The sequence below is a fragment of the Mustela erminea genome, chromosome 1, assembly GCF_009829155.1.
Source record: "Mustela erminea isolate mMusErm1 chromosome 1, mMusErm1.Pri, whole genome shotgun sequence".
NCBI classification, from domain to species: domain Eukaryota; kingdom Metazoa; phylum Chordata; class Mammalia; order Carnivora; family Mustelidae; genus Mustela; species Mustela erminea.
Genome location: NC_045614.1, coordinates 12,438,681 through 12,451,893, shown reverse-complemented (window position 1 = coordinate 12,451,893; position 13,213 = coordinate 12,438,681). Strand labels below are relative to the sequence as shown.

Sequence of the window (13,213 nt, the reverse complement as noted above, 5' to 3'; positions counted from 1 at the left end):
GGTGGGAGGCCGTCTCTGGTCCTGACCGGCACATCCCTGACCTTCCACTGGCCTCCATGCTCCTCCTATGCTTGGTTTGGATTGGGGGAAATAGAAGAGTTACCTGGGTCCTGCGGAGAAAGGCACGTAGGCCAGTGGGGAGCGCTGCTGTGGGTTGTCCGGATCAAAGCGATAGGGATTGTACACCTAGGCAGGATTAGCCTGGGGGTGAGTCTGGGGGGCTGGCCCAGCTATCCCAGCTTGGCCCCCATCCTTCAACTGGACAGAGAAAACATCACTACAATCCAGCCACACCCTCTTCTTTCTGTTGTTCAAATATTCCAGGCTCATTACAACCACTGGGCCTTTGCACATCCTGTCTCCTCGGCCTGGAACAGGCTTCTCCCTGCTCTTCACACTTTTCAGGTCTCGGCTCAAATATCTCTTCCTCCCCAAGGCCTTTCTTCACCACTTGAGCTGAAGTGTCCCCCACCCCACTCCAGTTTTTCTTTCTTTTGTGCACATATCAGTATCTACAACGATAGTTTTTGCTCATTTTCTTCCCCTGAATGTCACTGTGAGCTCCATGAGGGCAAAGACAGTAACTTTCTCTGTCTTCAGTGCATCGCACAGGGGCTGGCACACGGGAGGTATTCAGTAAATATTTGTGGACCTAATGAACCAATGGAGGGTGACTAGAGGGTAACCAGCTCTGTACCCAGCCAGGCCATCTGGGTCCCTGACACACAGGGTAGGGAGGCCTCACTGCCCCAGGACCACCCATTCCGAGGAGGAAGAAGCTAAGGGAAGGAAGAATTGACGCAGGGGCTCACCTTGGAGTCAGGCCACACGGTGGGGTTGTGGTGGGTCCCATAGATGCTGACCAGGCAGATAATTCCTATGGGGAGGGTGCGGTCAGGGGGCCACTGGGGCTGAGGGGAACGATGGCCTTCTCTGAAGACCTCTTCCTTCCCTGCTCTTCCTGGAGCTATGCTGTTCCCATGAGCCCTCTGCTACCCCTTCCCGCCCATCCTTCTCTGAAAAATTCTGCTGCTGTGTCCACACCCCCTGTTGCTCCCTAAAAGGTCTCCATCACCCTTCTAGCTATCATGCTGGCCACACAGGGATCTTTCTCACTCATATATCTGACATTGTTCTTCCTCAGCTCAAATACTTCCCTTGGCTCCTTACTATCCTGAAGATCAAGTTCAAATGCCTCAATCTAGCATTCAAGGTCTTTCTGCACCCCCAAGACTCTGCTCCATACATACGCTCTCTTTCATTTTCAACCTCCAAGGTTCACCTCTCATGTTGCCTCTTCCAAGCAGCCCTCTCTACATTTCACCCCAGATAAAGTCATCACTCCTTATTTTGGGCTATTCCAGTCCCTGTTCTTCCCTTTAGCCCATCCCTGATCCCATGTGACTGGGATGTCTGGGCGCTGCTGTGTCTCCCTCAGACTGGGTGGTACTCAAGACCTGGGTATGAGGTCCCTCTAGAACTCCAGCATCACTTGGGCTTAGTCTCCAAGGGATATCTGGCAACTGAATGAAACCATCCATTCCCTACCTGCCCCCTCACAGGGCCAACCCAGCCCCACCCACTCTTGCCTTTCTACCTGGACTCACCCAACTCTGCCTCCCCTACACAGCTGGGTCTCCTCCCTCATCCCAGAAGCAAGAGCCACCCAGAGAGATGCCCCATCTCCAGGGAGGGTGCACCTGGCCCAGGCATGAGCAGCGCCCCCCTAGGCAGCAGATCCGCCCAGCAACCAGAGGGACCTTATGGGCACCTTTAGGGATGATGCGCCCATCTGGAAGCTTGATGTCTTCCGTGCAGCGACGGGAGACCAAGGTCACTGGCGGGAACTGGCGTAGGCTCTCCTTGATGCACATGGTGGTGAAGGGCAACTGAGTCAGGTCGTCCCTGGGGAGCACGGAACATGGAGTGGTGTGTGACTTGGGGCCAGGCCACAGCAACACCCCCTTCCCCAAACACACACATGCATGCACACATGCATCCAGGAGCAACCACACAGGAAACCGGTCCGGGATCTCAGACTCGCCCCAACTTCCAGCATCTGCAATCAGGCATGCACATATCACTAATCCTTAGCATGCAAAATATCTGACCCGAAACCAATCAGAGCAGCACCAACAGGCTTCTGCACACCCAGCATTAGCCCTTTAACTGATGAATTATGTGGCAGTCAGAGGACAGCTGGAAGTGGTGCCAGGATAGGCAAGGGGGTTATTAGCAGCAGTTTACCAGGCTGTATGAGCCGATTTCAGTATTTAAAAACCCATACATTCCCTTCTTATGCTATTATGAACTTTTTTCCATTGGACTCCAGGGCCCCAAATTGGACTAATTATAACCCTTGGTCCATGATCTGGATCATTTTCTTTCTCTTTCAAAGAAACTTTATGTCACTACCATAAAGGGCAAACAGCATGCTTAGCATAAAAGTACCCATAACGTAAACACCACTGGGGAAAACAGAAGAGTCATTAAATCCTGGCTAGACTATCTCCTAGCCAGTCCTCAGAAACTGGGCCATCTTCTCCCTTTATTAAAGAAAGGCAGATTCATGGGATCTCTGGGTGGCTCCGTTGGTTAAGCATCTGCCTTTGGCTCAGGTCATGATCCCAGAGTCCTGGGATCGGATTCCACATCAGGCTCCTTGCCCAGCAGGGAGCCCGCTTCTCCCTCTGCCTGCTGCTCCCCCTGCTTGTGCTCTCTCTTTCTCTGACAATTAAATAAATAAATAAACTCTTTTTTAAAAAAAAGAAGGGCAGATTCGCAAGGAGTTCAAGATACAACAGCACCCAACTGGGAGTGTCTCCTTGATGTCAAAATCTAAAAGATGGACACTGAACAAAACAGAGCTTTCTCACTGTTCGATGCTATTTAATGCTGTGTTTTCTCTGAGGCACCCAGAATCAGCTCTACGTGGCACACATCTGAAGTAAACTGGATTATTGTTGCCGGCTCTTCACTGCCCTCCCCCCACACCTGTGTTTGAATTACACACCCCGTGAGCTTTGCATGGGATTCCGCAGTGTCTTCTGCTCGGGCGAGTGGAATGTATGTCCTGCCCCATTCATATTGAACTTGGCCACGTGACTTGCTTTAGCCAAATGGAATGTTACAATGCAAGTGGGAAGTTTTAAACTGTGGCTCTTTGTGCTCCTGGAATCTGCCTTGAGAAGAATGTGCCCAGGGTAGCTGCTGGTTCAAGGAGAGTGGGGAGACTTGTGGAACAGACCTGAACCCACACATCTGTTTGGACACCACCCCACTCAACAACACCCAGAAGGAACAAGAGCAATAACAAGCAAGAGCAAGGACTAAATACCCCAGCTCTAGACTCAACCTGTTGCCACCATCCCCCTGACCCCCACCCCCCGACCCCAAACCAACCACTCCAGCTCCTCCAGCTCCCGGCCTTTCATGACTTCCTGGATCTCTTCCCGGCACTTCTCCTGGTACTCCGGATACTTGGCCAAGTTGAAGAGCACCCACGAGAGCCCACTGGACGTTGTGTCGTGACCTGTAGACAGAGGAGGAGCTCAAATGGAGGCTGTCTGAAGACAGCGATCGTGCGATTTTCAGACAGCAGGGCCCCCCCCCAACCTCCCCTAGCCTCACCCTACGTCCTCACCCTCAAACATAAAGGTGTCCGCCTCAGCTCGGATGTCCTCATCAGACAGTTCCTTCCCATCTTCATCCTGGAATGAACCAGAGGGGATGCTCAGCCCACTTCATGGACCACCCTCCACATCCCAGGCTCCTCTCAAGTCAAGATACTGCCCCTCTCTCAAGCCAAGCTGCAGGGGAAGGATTCCAGGCAGACAGAGGTATGCAGCTTGTCTAAGAAAGATGGAAAGCAGGAGGGAGACTGAAAGGTGAAGGGAAGAAGGGAGTTTGTACTTCTTGAGTAGCTGCTAGCACCAGACAGCCTGCTGGATGCCCAACAAACACCAGTGACCACACCGCGTAACCGTCATGTCATAAATAGGGAAACTGAGGCTTGGAGGGGAGCGTCAGAGGCCTAAGGTGAAGTATCCATTAAGGAGCAGGGCCAGAACTGGAACCCAGGACTGTCTGAATCTAGAAGCCAAGCACTGCTCAGAAATTCCACAGAAGCGATCTCTGCAACTGTCACATTTCTTCAGTCTTGTTATTTCATCATCATAAGTCTGGTGGGCAACATTGTGTCCCACCTGATTCCAGAACTCCTACGGTGAAGTCCTTGCCTCCCCTCCCAGGACCTCAGAATTTGGAAACCAGGCCTTTAGAGAGGTAATTCAATTATAATGAGGTCTTTAGGGTGGGCCCTGGCCCCACACGGCTGGTGTCCTTAGAAGAAGAGGAAACTTACACAGTCATAAGCAGAGGGATGACAATGTGAAGACACACGAGAAAGTGTCATCTACAAGCCAGGGAGAGAGGCTTCAGAAGAAGCCAACCCAGTCAACAGCTTGACCTCAGACTTCTAGCCTCCAGAACCTTGAGAAAATTAATTTCTAGGGTTTAACCCCATACATACCAATTTTGTAGCCCTTTGTTATAGCAACCCTAACAAACTAATACAGTAAGTCTTACGCGTGCTGCACCTGCATCCCAGATCTGTCACTTTTGATGCTTATCATTTTACAAGGTCAGTGCAATCCTCCAGGAGACCGTCCTGCACCGGTCTCCACCCTCCAGGGCCCAGCCTCACCCGCGCCAGGAGCAGCACATCGATGAAGTCCAAGGTCTTGCCCTGCTTGCCCTTCAGCCAGGCCTCAGCCCCCTGCTGACGGAGCGCCCACCGCCGCTTCTGGATGACCTCGGTGGTGAAGCGGTGCACGGTGTCACAGGCCTGCCGGAAACGTCGTCCATCCGCCGAGAGGTAGTAGATGAAGTCTATGTGGTGATGCAGGCGATACTGGCGCCGGACCACGAGGGCACTCAGCTCAATGATGGCTGAGATGTAATCGCTCATCTTTCTGTTGGGGAGGTGCAGGGGAGAAGAGCATGGACTTGGCCCTTAAGACAGGCTCCTCCTCCCCGTGCGTAGATGACAGAGAAAGGTCCTGCATAGACTAGATTTTCTTTTTTCTTTTTTAAGATTTGATTTATTGATTGGAATGAGAGAGAAAGAGAGAGCACAAGGAGGGGGTGCAGCAGGCAGAGGGAGAGGGAGAAGCAGGCTCCCCAGTGGGCAGGGAGCCCGATGCAGGGCTCCATCCCAGAACCCTGGGATCATGACCTGAGCTGAAGGCAGACGCTCAACCGATTGAGACACCCAGGCGCCCCAACAAATTATTTTTTAATGGCAATCATCTGATCTGTTTGTTGGCCTCATCTTACCTGAATAAAACCAAAACTCAGGTACATTTTAAAACAGGTCCAAAGGATTAGGACTTCCAAATAGATGTAGCATCACTAAAACTAAATGCCTACAAGCCACAAAGTGGGAGAACTCCCATTCCTGATGGCGAACTTGTATCTAAAATACAGAAAGAGCTCTTAAAATGCAACCATAGACAAATAACCCAATTTAAAAATGGGCAAAGCATATGAATAGACGTCTTGCCGAAAAAGATATACAAATGGCCACAAGGCACACAGAAAGATACTTAATAGCACCAGCCCCTAGGGAAATGGAAATTGAAACCACCATGAGATGCTGCTTTGCCCCAACTAGGAATGGCTAGAACCAAAAAGACAGATAATAACAAGGGTTTTTTAAAAAATTAACAAGTGTTGGAAAGAGTGTGGAGAAATTGAAGTCCTCACACACTGCTGGTAGGAATATAAAATGCCCCATCTACATTGGAAAAAACGTCTGGCAGTTCCTCAAAATCTAAACAAAGAACTATCACATAATCCAGAAATTCCGCTCCTAGGTACAGACTTTAAAAAGTTAAAAATAGGAGCGCCTGGGTGGCTTAGTTGGTTGGGCGACTGCCTTCGGCTCAGGTCATGGTCCTGGAGTCCTGGGATCGAGTCCCACATCAGGCTCCCAGCTCCATGCAGAGTCTGCTTCTCCCTCTGACCTTCACCCCTCTCATGCTCTCTCACTCTCTCTAGTAAATAAATAAGATCTTTAAAAAAAACCTAAAAACATACTTTCACACACTCATACACCAATGTTTATAAAATAGCCAAAAAGTGGAAATGACCCAAATGTCCATCAGTAGATGAATGGATTTTAAAAAATGTGGTATAATGTGGTAAATGGAATATTATTCATCAACCTAAAAAAATGAAATATTGACATAGGATGAATGAATCTTGAGAACATTATGCTGAGTGAACAAAACCAGACAGAGAAGTTGGCATCATTCCATCAATATGAAATTTCCATAATAGACAAATCTGTGGGGGCAGAAGGAAGATTCGTGATTGCCTACACTGGGAGAAGTGGGAAGTGGGGGTGAGCGCTAAAATGTACAGGGCTTATCTTTGGTGGAAATATTTTAAAATGGATTATGGCGATGGTTGCACAATTTGTAAATATACTAGAAACCATTGGATTGTGTATTTTAAATGGGTGAATCATATGGTATGTGAGTTATATCTCAGTAAAACCATTATAATTTTTAAAAAATGAAGGGATGCCTGGGTGGCATAGTTGGTTAAGTATCTGACTCTTGGTTTTGGCTCAGGTCCTAATCCCAAGGTCATGAGATCAAGCCCTGCATCGGGTTCCACACTCAGCATGGAGTCTTCTTAAGACTCTCTCTCCCTCTTCCTCTGCCCCTCCATCCCCTGTACCCCATGCTCACTCTCTCTCTGTGTCTCTCAAATAAATAGATAAATGTCTTTTAAAATGGAAAAAGAAAATGAAATCACTGGGACAGGTGTGCAAGGGGCTGTCCTTGGTCCTGAAGTATGCTTCTTGTCGTACACTTGTCAGTTTGTCGTTTTCTTGCTTATTTATTTGTGCATCGTTACTTATTTCCCACCAACTTGTAAATTCCAGGAGAGCAAGACCCTTTCTATTTTGTTGACCACTGTATTCATAGGGCCTAGTCCAAGAATGGCCCATAGTAGGTATTCAGTAAATATTTCCCATTTAATTAATTAATTAATCAATCACTAAGGTCATCTCTACCTTACCCAACCCATAACCCTACAAAGCCCAGAGTAGCAAAGGCAGAAGCTTATTATTAAAGACCTACTATGTGCTACAAACTTGCCACTGACAACATCTTTTATTCGATATGTGCCCACTTAGACTATAAATTCCAAGGAACTGAAACTTGGTCTCTGTTTCACCACCATATTCCCAGTAGCTAGCATAATCTCCTGCACATAGTAGGGACACAAAGATATCTGATGAATGAATGAATGAATGAACCAGGACAATGGTCATCTTATTCATTCATTCAACAAGTATTCACTGAGCATCTACTGTGTGCCAGGGCAGTGTGGCATCATTTTATTCTTTTTTTTTTTTTAAGGACAAAGTGCTATTTATTTAGAGCAGGGGTCGGGGGGAGGGGCAAAAGGAGAGGGACAGAGAGAATCTCAAGCAGGCTCTGCAAGCACAGAGCTCAACAGGGGGCTTGATCCCACTACCCTGAGATCATGACCCGGGCCAAAATCAAGAGTTGAAAGCTCAACTGACTGAGATACCCATGCGCCCCGACATCATTTTATTCTTAAAGCATCTCTCAGAGGGTCAAGGACTATCATCCTTGTTTTACAAAAAAAGGACACTGTAGCTCAGAAAATGGGGAGATATTTTCCAGAGGCCAAACTACTCTTCATGGAGCAATGAAACTAGCATTTACTAAGCACCTACTATATGAAAAGCCATCAATTTACATTATCTTAATACTCACACGATGGCTATGGAGAAGGAATTGGGATTCCATTTTTGGGTAAGGAGATAGGCTTAGGGAGGTGATGTTAGTTTTCAGAAACACACAGCCCATCTGTGGCACAGCCTAACAGCCCAGGGATGCCTAATGCTTGAGAGTTTCTTCTCCCACCACCCTGCTCTAGAGCAACGGGCTCTGTCTTCCCCAGGGAGGCCACACTCACTCCTGGCAGTTGCTATTGTAGCTGAAGACACATTTCTGAAGACTGTCCAGGGTCATGAGGCTGACATGCTCAAACATGTCAAGGGAGACCACTGAGCCCTCTGCCAGGCGCCGCCATTTACCCTGGAAGAGAGAGACGCACGGCAAAAGGATGTAGATACCGCAGACTTTAAGCCAGCCTTCCAACGACCTAGCTGCCCGCTCGCTACAAGCCCACTTTCTAGAATAAAGGAAGTGAAGCTTCCTAACATCACCCAGCTTATCCACTAGTCAGATCCTGGACCAGTCTCACTCCCAGGACATCCTCTTCCCAAGAAACCTTGCAACTCACATGCATAATGTCTGTGCATTGGTTGAAGATCTTCATGTAGGGCTTCAGGATGTCGAAGTGGAAGGCAGGCGTCAGCAGGCGGCGATGGCGGCTCCACTTATCACCTTTGCTCAGCAGCAGCCCATCTCCTGGGCCCAGAAGACTGAAATTAAGGGCCTCTCCTCCTACTCTGAAACACTCCAAGAAACCCCACCCCCTCTTCCTTGAAGCCCCAGCCCAACTCACCCAATCCCATACTCACCCAGCCAAGGCTTTAAGAAACCATAGAAAAGATCATCCTTGGGGGCGATGGCAGCTGTGGAGAAAGAAGATATGGCGATGACTCGAAACAGAGTTCTAACCCTTGACCTCTGCTTATGAGCTCCTTGGGCCTCCTCTCTGAGCTCTGATCTCCATGTCACCCCTCCAGTCCATCCGCCACACCTGCCCCAGAAAGATCCTTATAACATGCTGATCTGAACATGAGCCTCCCCTGGTTAGAAACCTCCCATGGCTCCTATCACTCTGGCAATAAAATTCAAGCTCAAGCAAGCACTGAAGGCCATGCACCATCTTGCCCCATATGCCTCTCCTATCTCTTCCATCAACATACACCAAATAATCCCACATGTTGGCTCTACTTCCAAACCTGTGTCCAGGCTGTGCTCTCCATCCGGAATGACCCTCTTCACCCTCATCACCCCTCTTTTCTGCCAACTCAGGCCATCTGAATTACACCTCCTGTGCTCTCAGTCTCCGGTCTGCACTGCACTCGGGTCCCAGGAGGTCTTATCAGCTGGTGGATCTGACCATGTCCCTTCCCACTCACACCCATAAGCCGCAACCACCAGATGCTCAGACCAGTTTCAAAACCTTGAATGACCTACCTCAGTCCAGACCTCTCTGAAAACACTTTCATCCTCCTTTCTCTATATGCTCAATCTTCTAATATCACAGAATTTTTTTCATCTCCTTGAAAAAGTCACATTATCTCTCTGTTCCAGGTCTTTCTACCACATGCCCTCTCTGCCTCAAACATTCTCCCCTCGTTCTTCGAGCCTCTGCTTGGATGCTATCCCTCCTCCCCCAGTCCCTCTGGATTGTATCCATCCAGTTACCGTCCCCTTGAGAGGAGGGAACATGCTGATCATTGATATATGGGGCTAAATAATGTTTTTCAGAGAGGAAGAGGGGGAGGAGGACCAGAGGGAGAGGAAGAGACAGTCTTTTTGTTTTTTAAGATTTTATTTTATTTGAGAGAAAGCAGGGGGAGGAACAGGGGAAGAGGGACAAGTGGACTCCACACGGAGCGTGTCATCCCACAACCCTGAATCATGACCTGAGATAAAGTTAAGAGTCAGACAATCAACCAACTGACCCACCCAGGCATCCTGGGCCCATCACAGAGCCCAACCTGGGGCTCGATCTCACAGCCCTGAGATCACGACCTGAGCCGAAGTCAAGAGTCAAACACTTAACCAGTTGAGCCACCCCGGCACCCCTAGTGTTAAATAGTTTTTATTGAATGAGCCAACCAAAGGTTGAATGAACGCAAAAATGGATGGACGGATGGATAGATGGATGGGTTAGCGAGTGAATTCCCTTTCAGTGTGTTGAGCAGACGTGGGACAGAATGGGCTGAGGCCCAGGAAGGAAGTACCTGAAATTCAAGTGACTGTCACTTTTATCTGAGACATGACTCAGCCACCTACACACACACTACCTAGGAATTGGCCAACTGTGCACACAGTCATCTGTCCACTCATCCTCCTATTCAGGACATCTCTTCTACTATCTTCCTGTACCCAACCCATGCTAGGCAACACTGGGGACCAGAGATGGCTCAGCTCCACACCCTGCCTGGAGGAGCTCCGGGTGGGGCAAGAAAGGGAAGCAGAAGCACGCTGTGCAATTATCAAGAAGATAGAAAGCGTGCCAGAAGCAAAGGGAGGCACAGAGAAAGGGCTGCTAGAATTCAAGACAGGCTTCCAGGAAGAGGCAGCACTGGAGAAGAAGGTGGAAGTCTAGTCACTCCTTTATTCTCTGGGATCTGGACTCCAGCCCAGGCCCCTTGAGGGTCTTTCCGATATACAGACCTGTTCAGTGGCTGTCCTGCTCAGACACCACCTATCATTCCTTAATGCCCCCAGGATAAAACACAAGCTTATTTGCTTTGCACGTGGGTGTTCTGAGTCCAGTTCCTGTCTCATCGCCTACTCCTCCCCACATATCATCTTCCCTCCAGACAACACAAGTCACCTGAATTCCCTTGGCACGTTCACACATCTGCATCTTGGTCCTGGAAAACCCTCCACCTGACACTTCTCACCTGGCAAACTCCAAACATCCTTCACTGACACCTCCTCCAGGAAGTCTCCCCAGCTGAACCCTTGCTCTCCCATCCTTGGGTCCCTACTCCACTCCGACTCTGACTACTTGATTCCAGGAGTCTGTGTCCAGGCTGCCTTTTTCACCAGTGTCCCTTTCAGTAAAAAGAGGATGGTAACGTCTACCCTGGAGGGGGTCATATAAGAAAAGGCCCCACCAGTGCCCCAGTAGGAAGGATCATAGCACTGTGGTTGAGCGCTTGGCCTCTGGGCGGACCACATCTGGGTTTAAATCCCAGCCCTACCTCTAACTCACTGTGTAAACTTGGGCACTTTAGCTCTCTGTCCCTCCACTTCCTCAGCTTCCAGAGGAGAAACAGAACAACCCTGCCTGCCTCATAGCATTCCTACAAAAACTCAATGAGCTCATATGTTCCTGGCACATGGCAGGAGCTCATTAAATATTTGTACACATAAATGAATAATTAACCAACTGCTGGCTATTTTTATAACTATGATTATAATTATTGGTCACTGGTGTCAAGAACTTGTGAGATGAATATCTGCATCTCCAGCCCCCAGAAAGTTCCTACTAGTGAAAAATAAATGCCAAAGCTATCATGAAAAGCAGTTTGGTAGTTCCTTAAAAATTAAAGGTAGAATTCTCATTTGACCCTCCGTTTCTACTCCTTGGGATCTACCCAGGAGAAATGAAGACATAAAACCACACTGAAACTTGTACATGCATGTTCATAGCAACATTCATAACAGCCCAAAGGTAGAAACAACCCAATGTCTGTCAGAGGAGGAGTGGATAAACAAGCGTGGTTTATCCATATACCCAAACAATGGAATATTACTCAGTCTTAAAAAGAGGTAAGGTCAGGGTGCCTGGGTGACTCAGTGGGTTAAGCCTCTGCCTTCCACTTGGGTCATGATCCCACGGTCCTGAGATGGAGCCCCACATCGGGCTCTCCGCTCAGCAGGGAGCCTGCTTCCCCCTCTCTCTCTGCCTGCCTCTCTGCCTCCTTGTGATCTCTCTCTCTCTGTGTCAAATAAATAAATAAATAATCTTTTTTAAAAAATAAAAAAAAATTGAAACAAAAAAGAGGTAAGGTCTTGGTCATCACTACATTGTGGACAAATGTCAGAAACATTTTGCTGAAGGAAAGAAGTCAGTCACAAAAGGCCACATTGTGTATAATTCCTTTCCTTTCCTATTTATATCCAGAACAGGAAAAGCTATGGAGATAGAAAGAAGATTGGGGGGTGCCTGGGTGGCTCAGTGGGTTAAGCCGCTGCCTTCAGCTCAGGTCATGATCTCAGGGTCCTGGGATCGAGTCCCGCATCGGGCTCTCTGCTCGGCAGGGAGCCTGCTTCCCTCTCTCTCTCTCTCTGCCTGCCTCTCCATCTACTTGTGATTTCTCTCTGTCAAATAAATAAATAAATAATCTTTAAAAAAAAAAAAAAAAAGAAAGAAAGAAGATTGGGGGGATGTCCCGGGAGTTGGGGGCAGAGGAGAATGGGCAGTAATTACTTAATGGGTTCAGGCTGTTTTATGGAGCCATGAAAAAGTTTGAAACAAGAGAGAGCCAAGGGTTGCACAACATTGGGAACACTCGAAATGGTTAATTATATGTTATGTGAATTCCAACTCCATACAAAATGAATGTAGAAAGACAAGCTATAATTACATGCCTATATATCACGTTTCAGCCTCTATAAATCATTTTCACCCCCTTTCGCCCATTAATCCTCTCTATCCCAATTGCCTAATATAAGACAAAGAGAGGTCCAAGAGGAGCTGTGCCTTTCTCAGGCTCCATGGGCCGTGGGGATTTGGGCCCAGAGCAGCCAGTTCCCCATCTATGGTCCTGGGGAGGTCCCAGGGGGGAATGGGATCCAGAGCTTGGGGCCAGGCCTGTCTGTCCTGACTCACAGCCCCACACTCCCTAGCTAGAGCCCCCATCTGACTCCTCCAGCAGGGGGCGGTAGTGGATGCCCTGCCCATCCTGAGGGAGGGGAGAGGCGAGGGGAGGAGAGGCAGAGGCTTGAGCATCTACTGCATGCTGAGGCCACACTGAGGGCTCCGCTCCCTATTCTACTTGGGGTCTCACAACCAGGGAGGACAGTATTCAGGAAACTGAAGCTGTTAGGCGTAGGGAGGAAGGAAGAGAAGGTGAAAGAAAGAAAAACAGGATTGAGAAAGGCAGGAGAGAACAAAACCCTCATGAGCACCTACCCACATCATCTGGAGCCTTCACAACCACCCCATTTTACAGAGCAGAAACTGAGGTGCTGTGAGGCTAGATGAATTTCTCAGTCACACAATAGGTATGGCTCCAGGCAGGATCAGAGCCCAGCCTGCCTAAGTCCGAGCCCAGGGCTCTTCCCACCATCCCTCGGAAGAGTCACCTTTCCCAGGGTCTAGGTTCCCCGTTTGTGCAGTGAGGTGGGCACCCTCTCACAAACGCAACAGTGCTGGAGAGGGCATAGTTCGGGAAGGGAAGGATAGCAGCCCCTTCTGCTTTCTTGGCTCCAGGGTGGCAACCTTG

The 13,213-nt window shown here is 48.8% G+C and overlaps 1 protein-coding gene across 2 annotated transcripts in view; it reads right to left on the bottom strand.

Annotated features, from left to right (window-relative positions):
* Nucleotides 1–13,213, bottom strand: part of LOC116573869 (cytochrome P450 4F22) — a 60,823-nt gene that overhangs the window by 3,311 nt on the left and 44,299 nt on the right. For both annotated transcript variants that reach the window (XM_032314206.1, XM_032314212.1), the window contains 9 exons: nt 8,594–8,647; nt 8,353–8,480; nt 8,023–8,144; nt 4,706–4,973; nt 3,644–3,710; nt 3,403–3,532; nt 1,772–1,905; nt 813–877; nt 104–186 (listed from right to left, as the gene is read on the bottom strand). In XM_032314206.1, the coding sequence (XP_032170097.1) occupies nt 104–186; nt 813–877; nt 1,772–1,905; nt 3,403–3,532; nt 3,644–3,710; nt 4,706–4,973; nt 8,023–8,144; nt 8,353–8,480; nt 8,594–8,647 (1,051 nt within the window). The remainder of the gene's footprint in view (nt 1–103; nt 187–812; nt 878–1,771; nt 1,906–3,402; nt 3,533–3,643; nt 3,711–4,705; nt 4,974–8,022; nt 8,145–8,352; nt 8,481–8,593; nt 8,648–13,213) is intronic.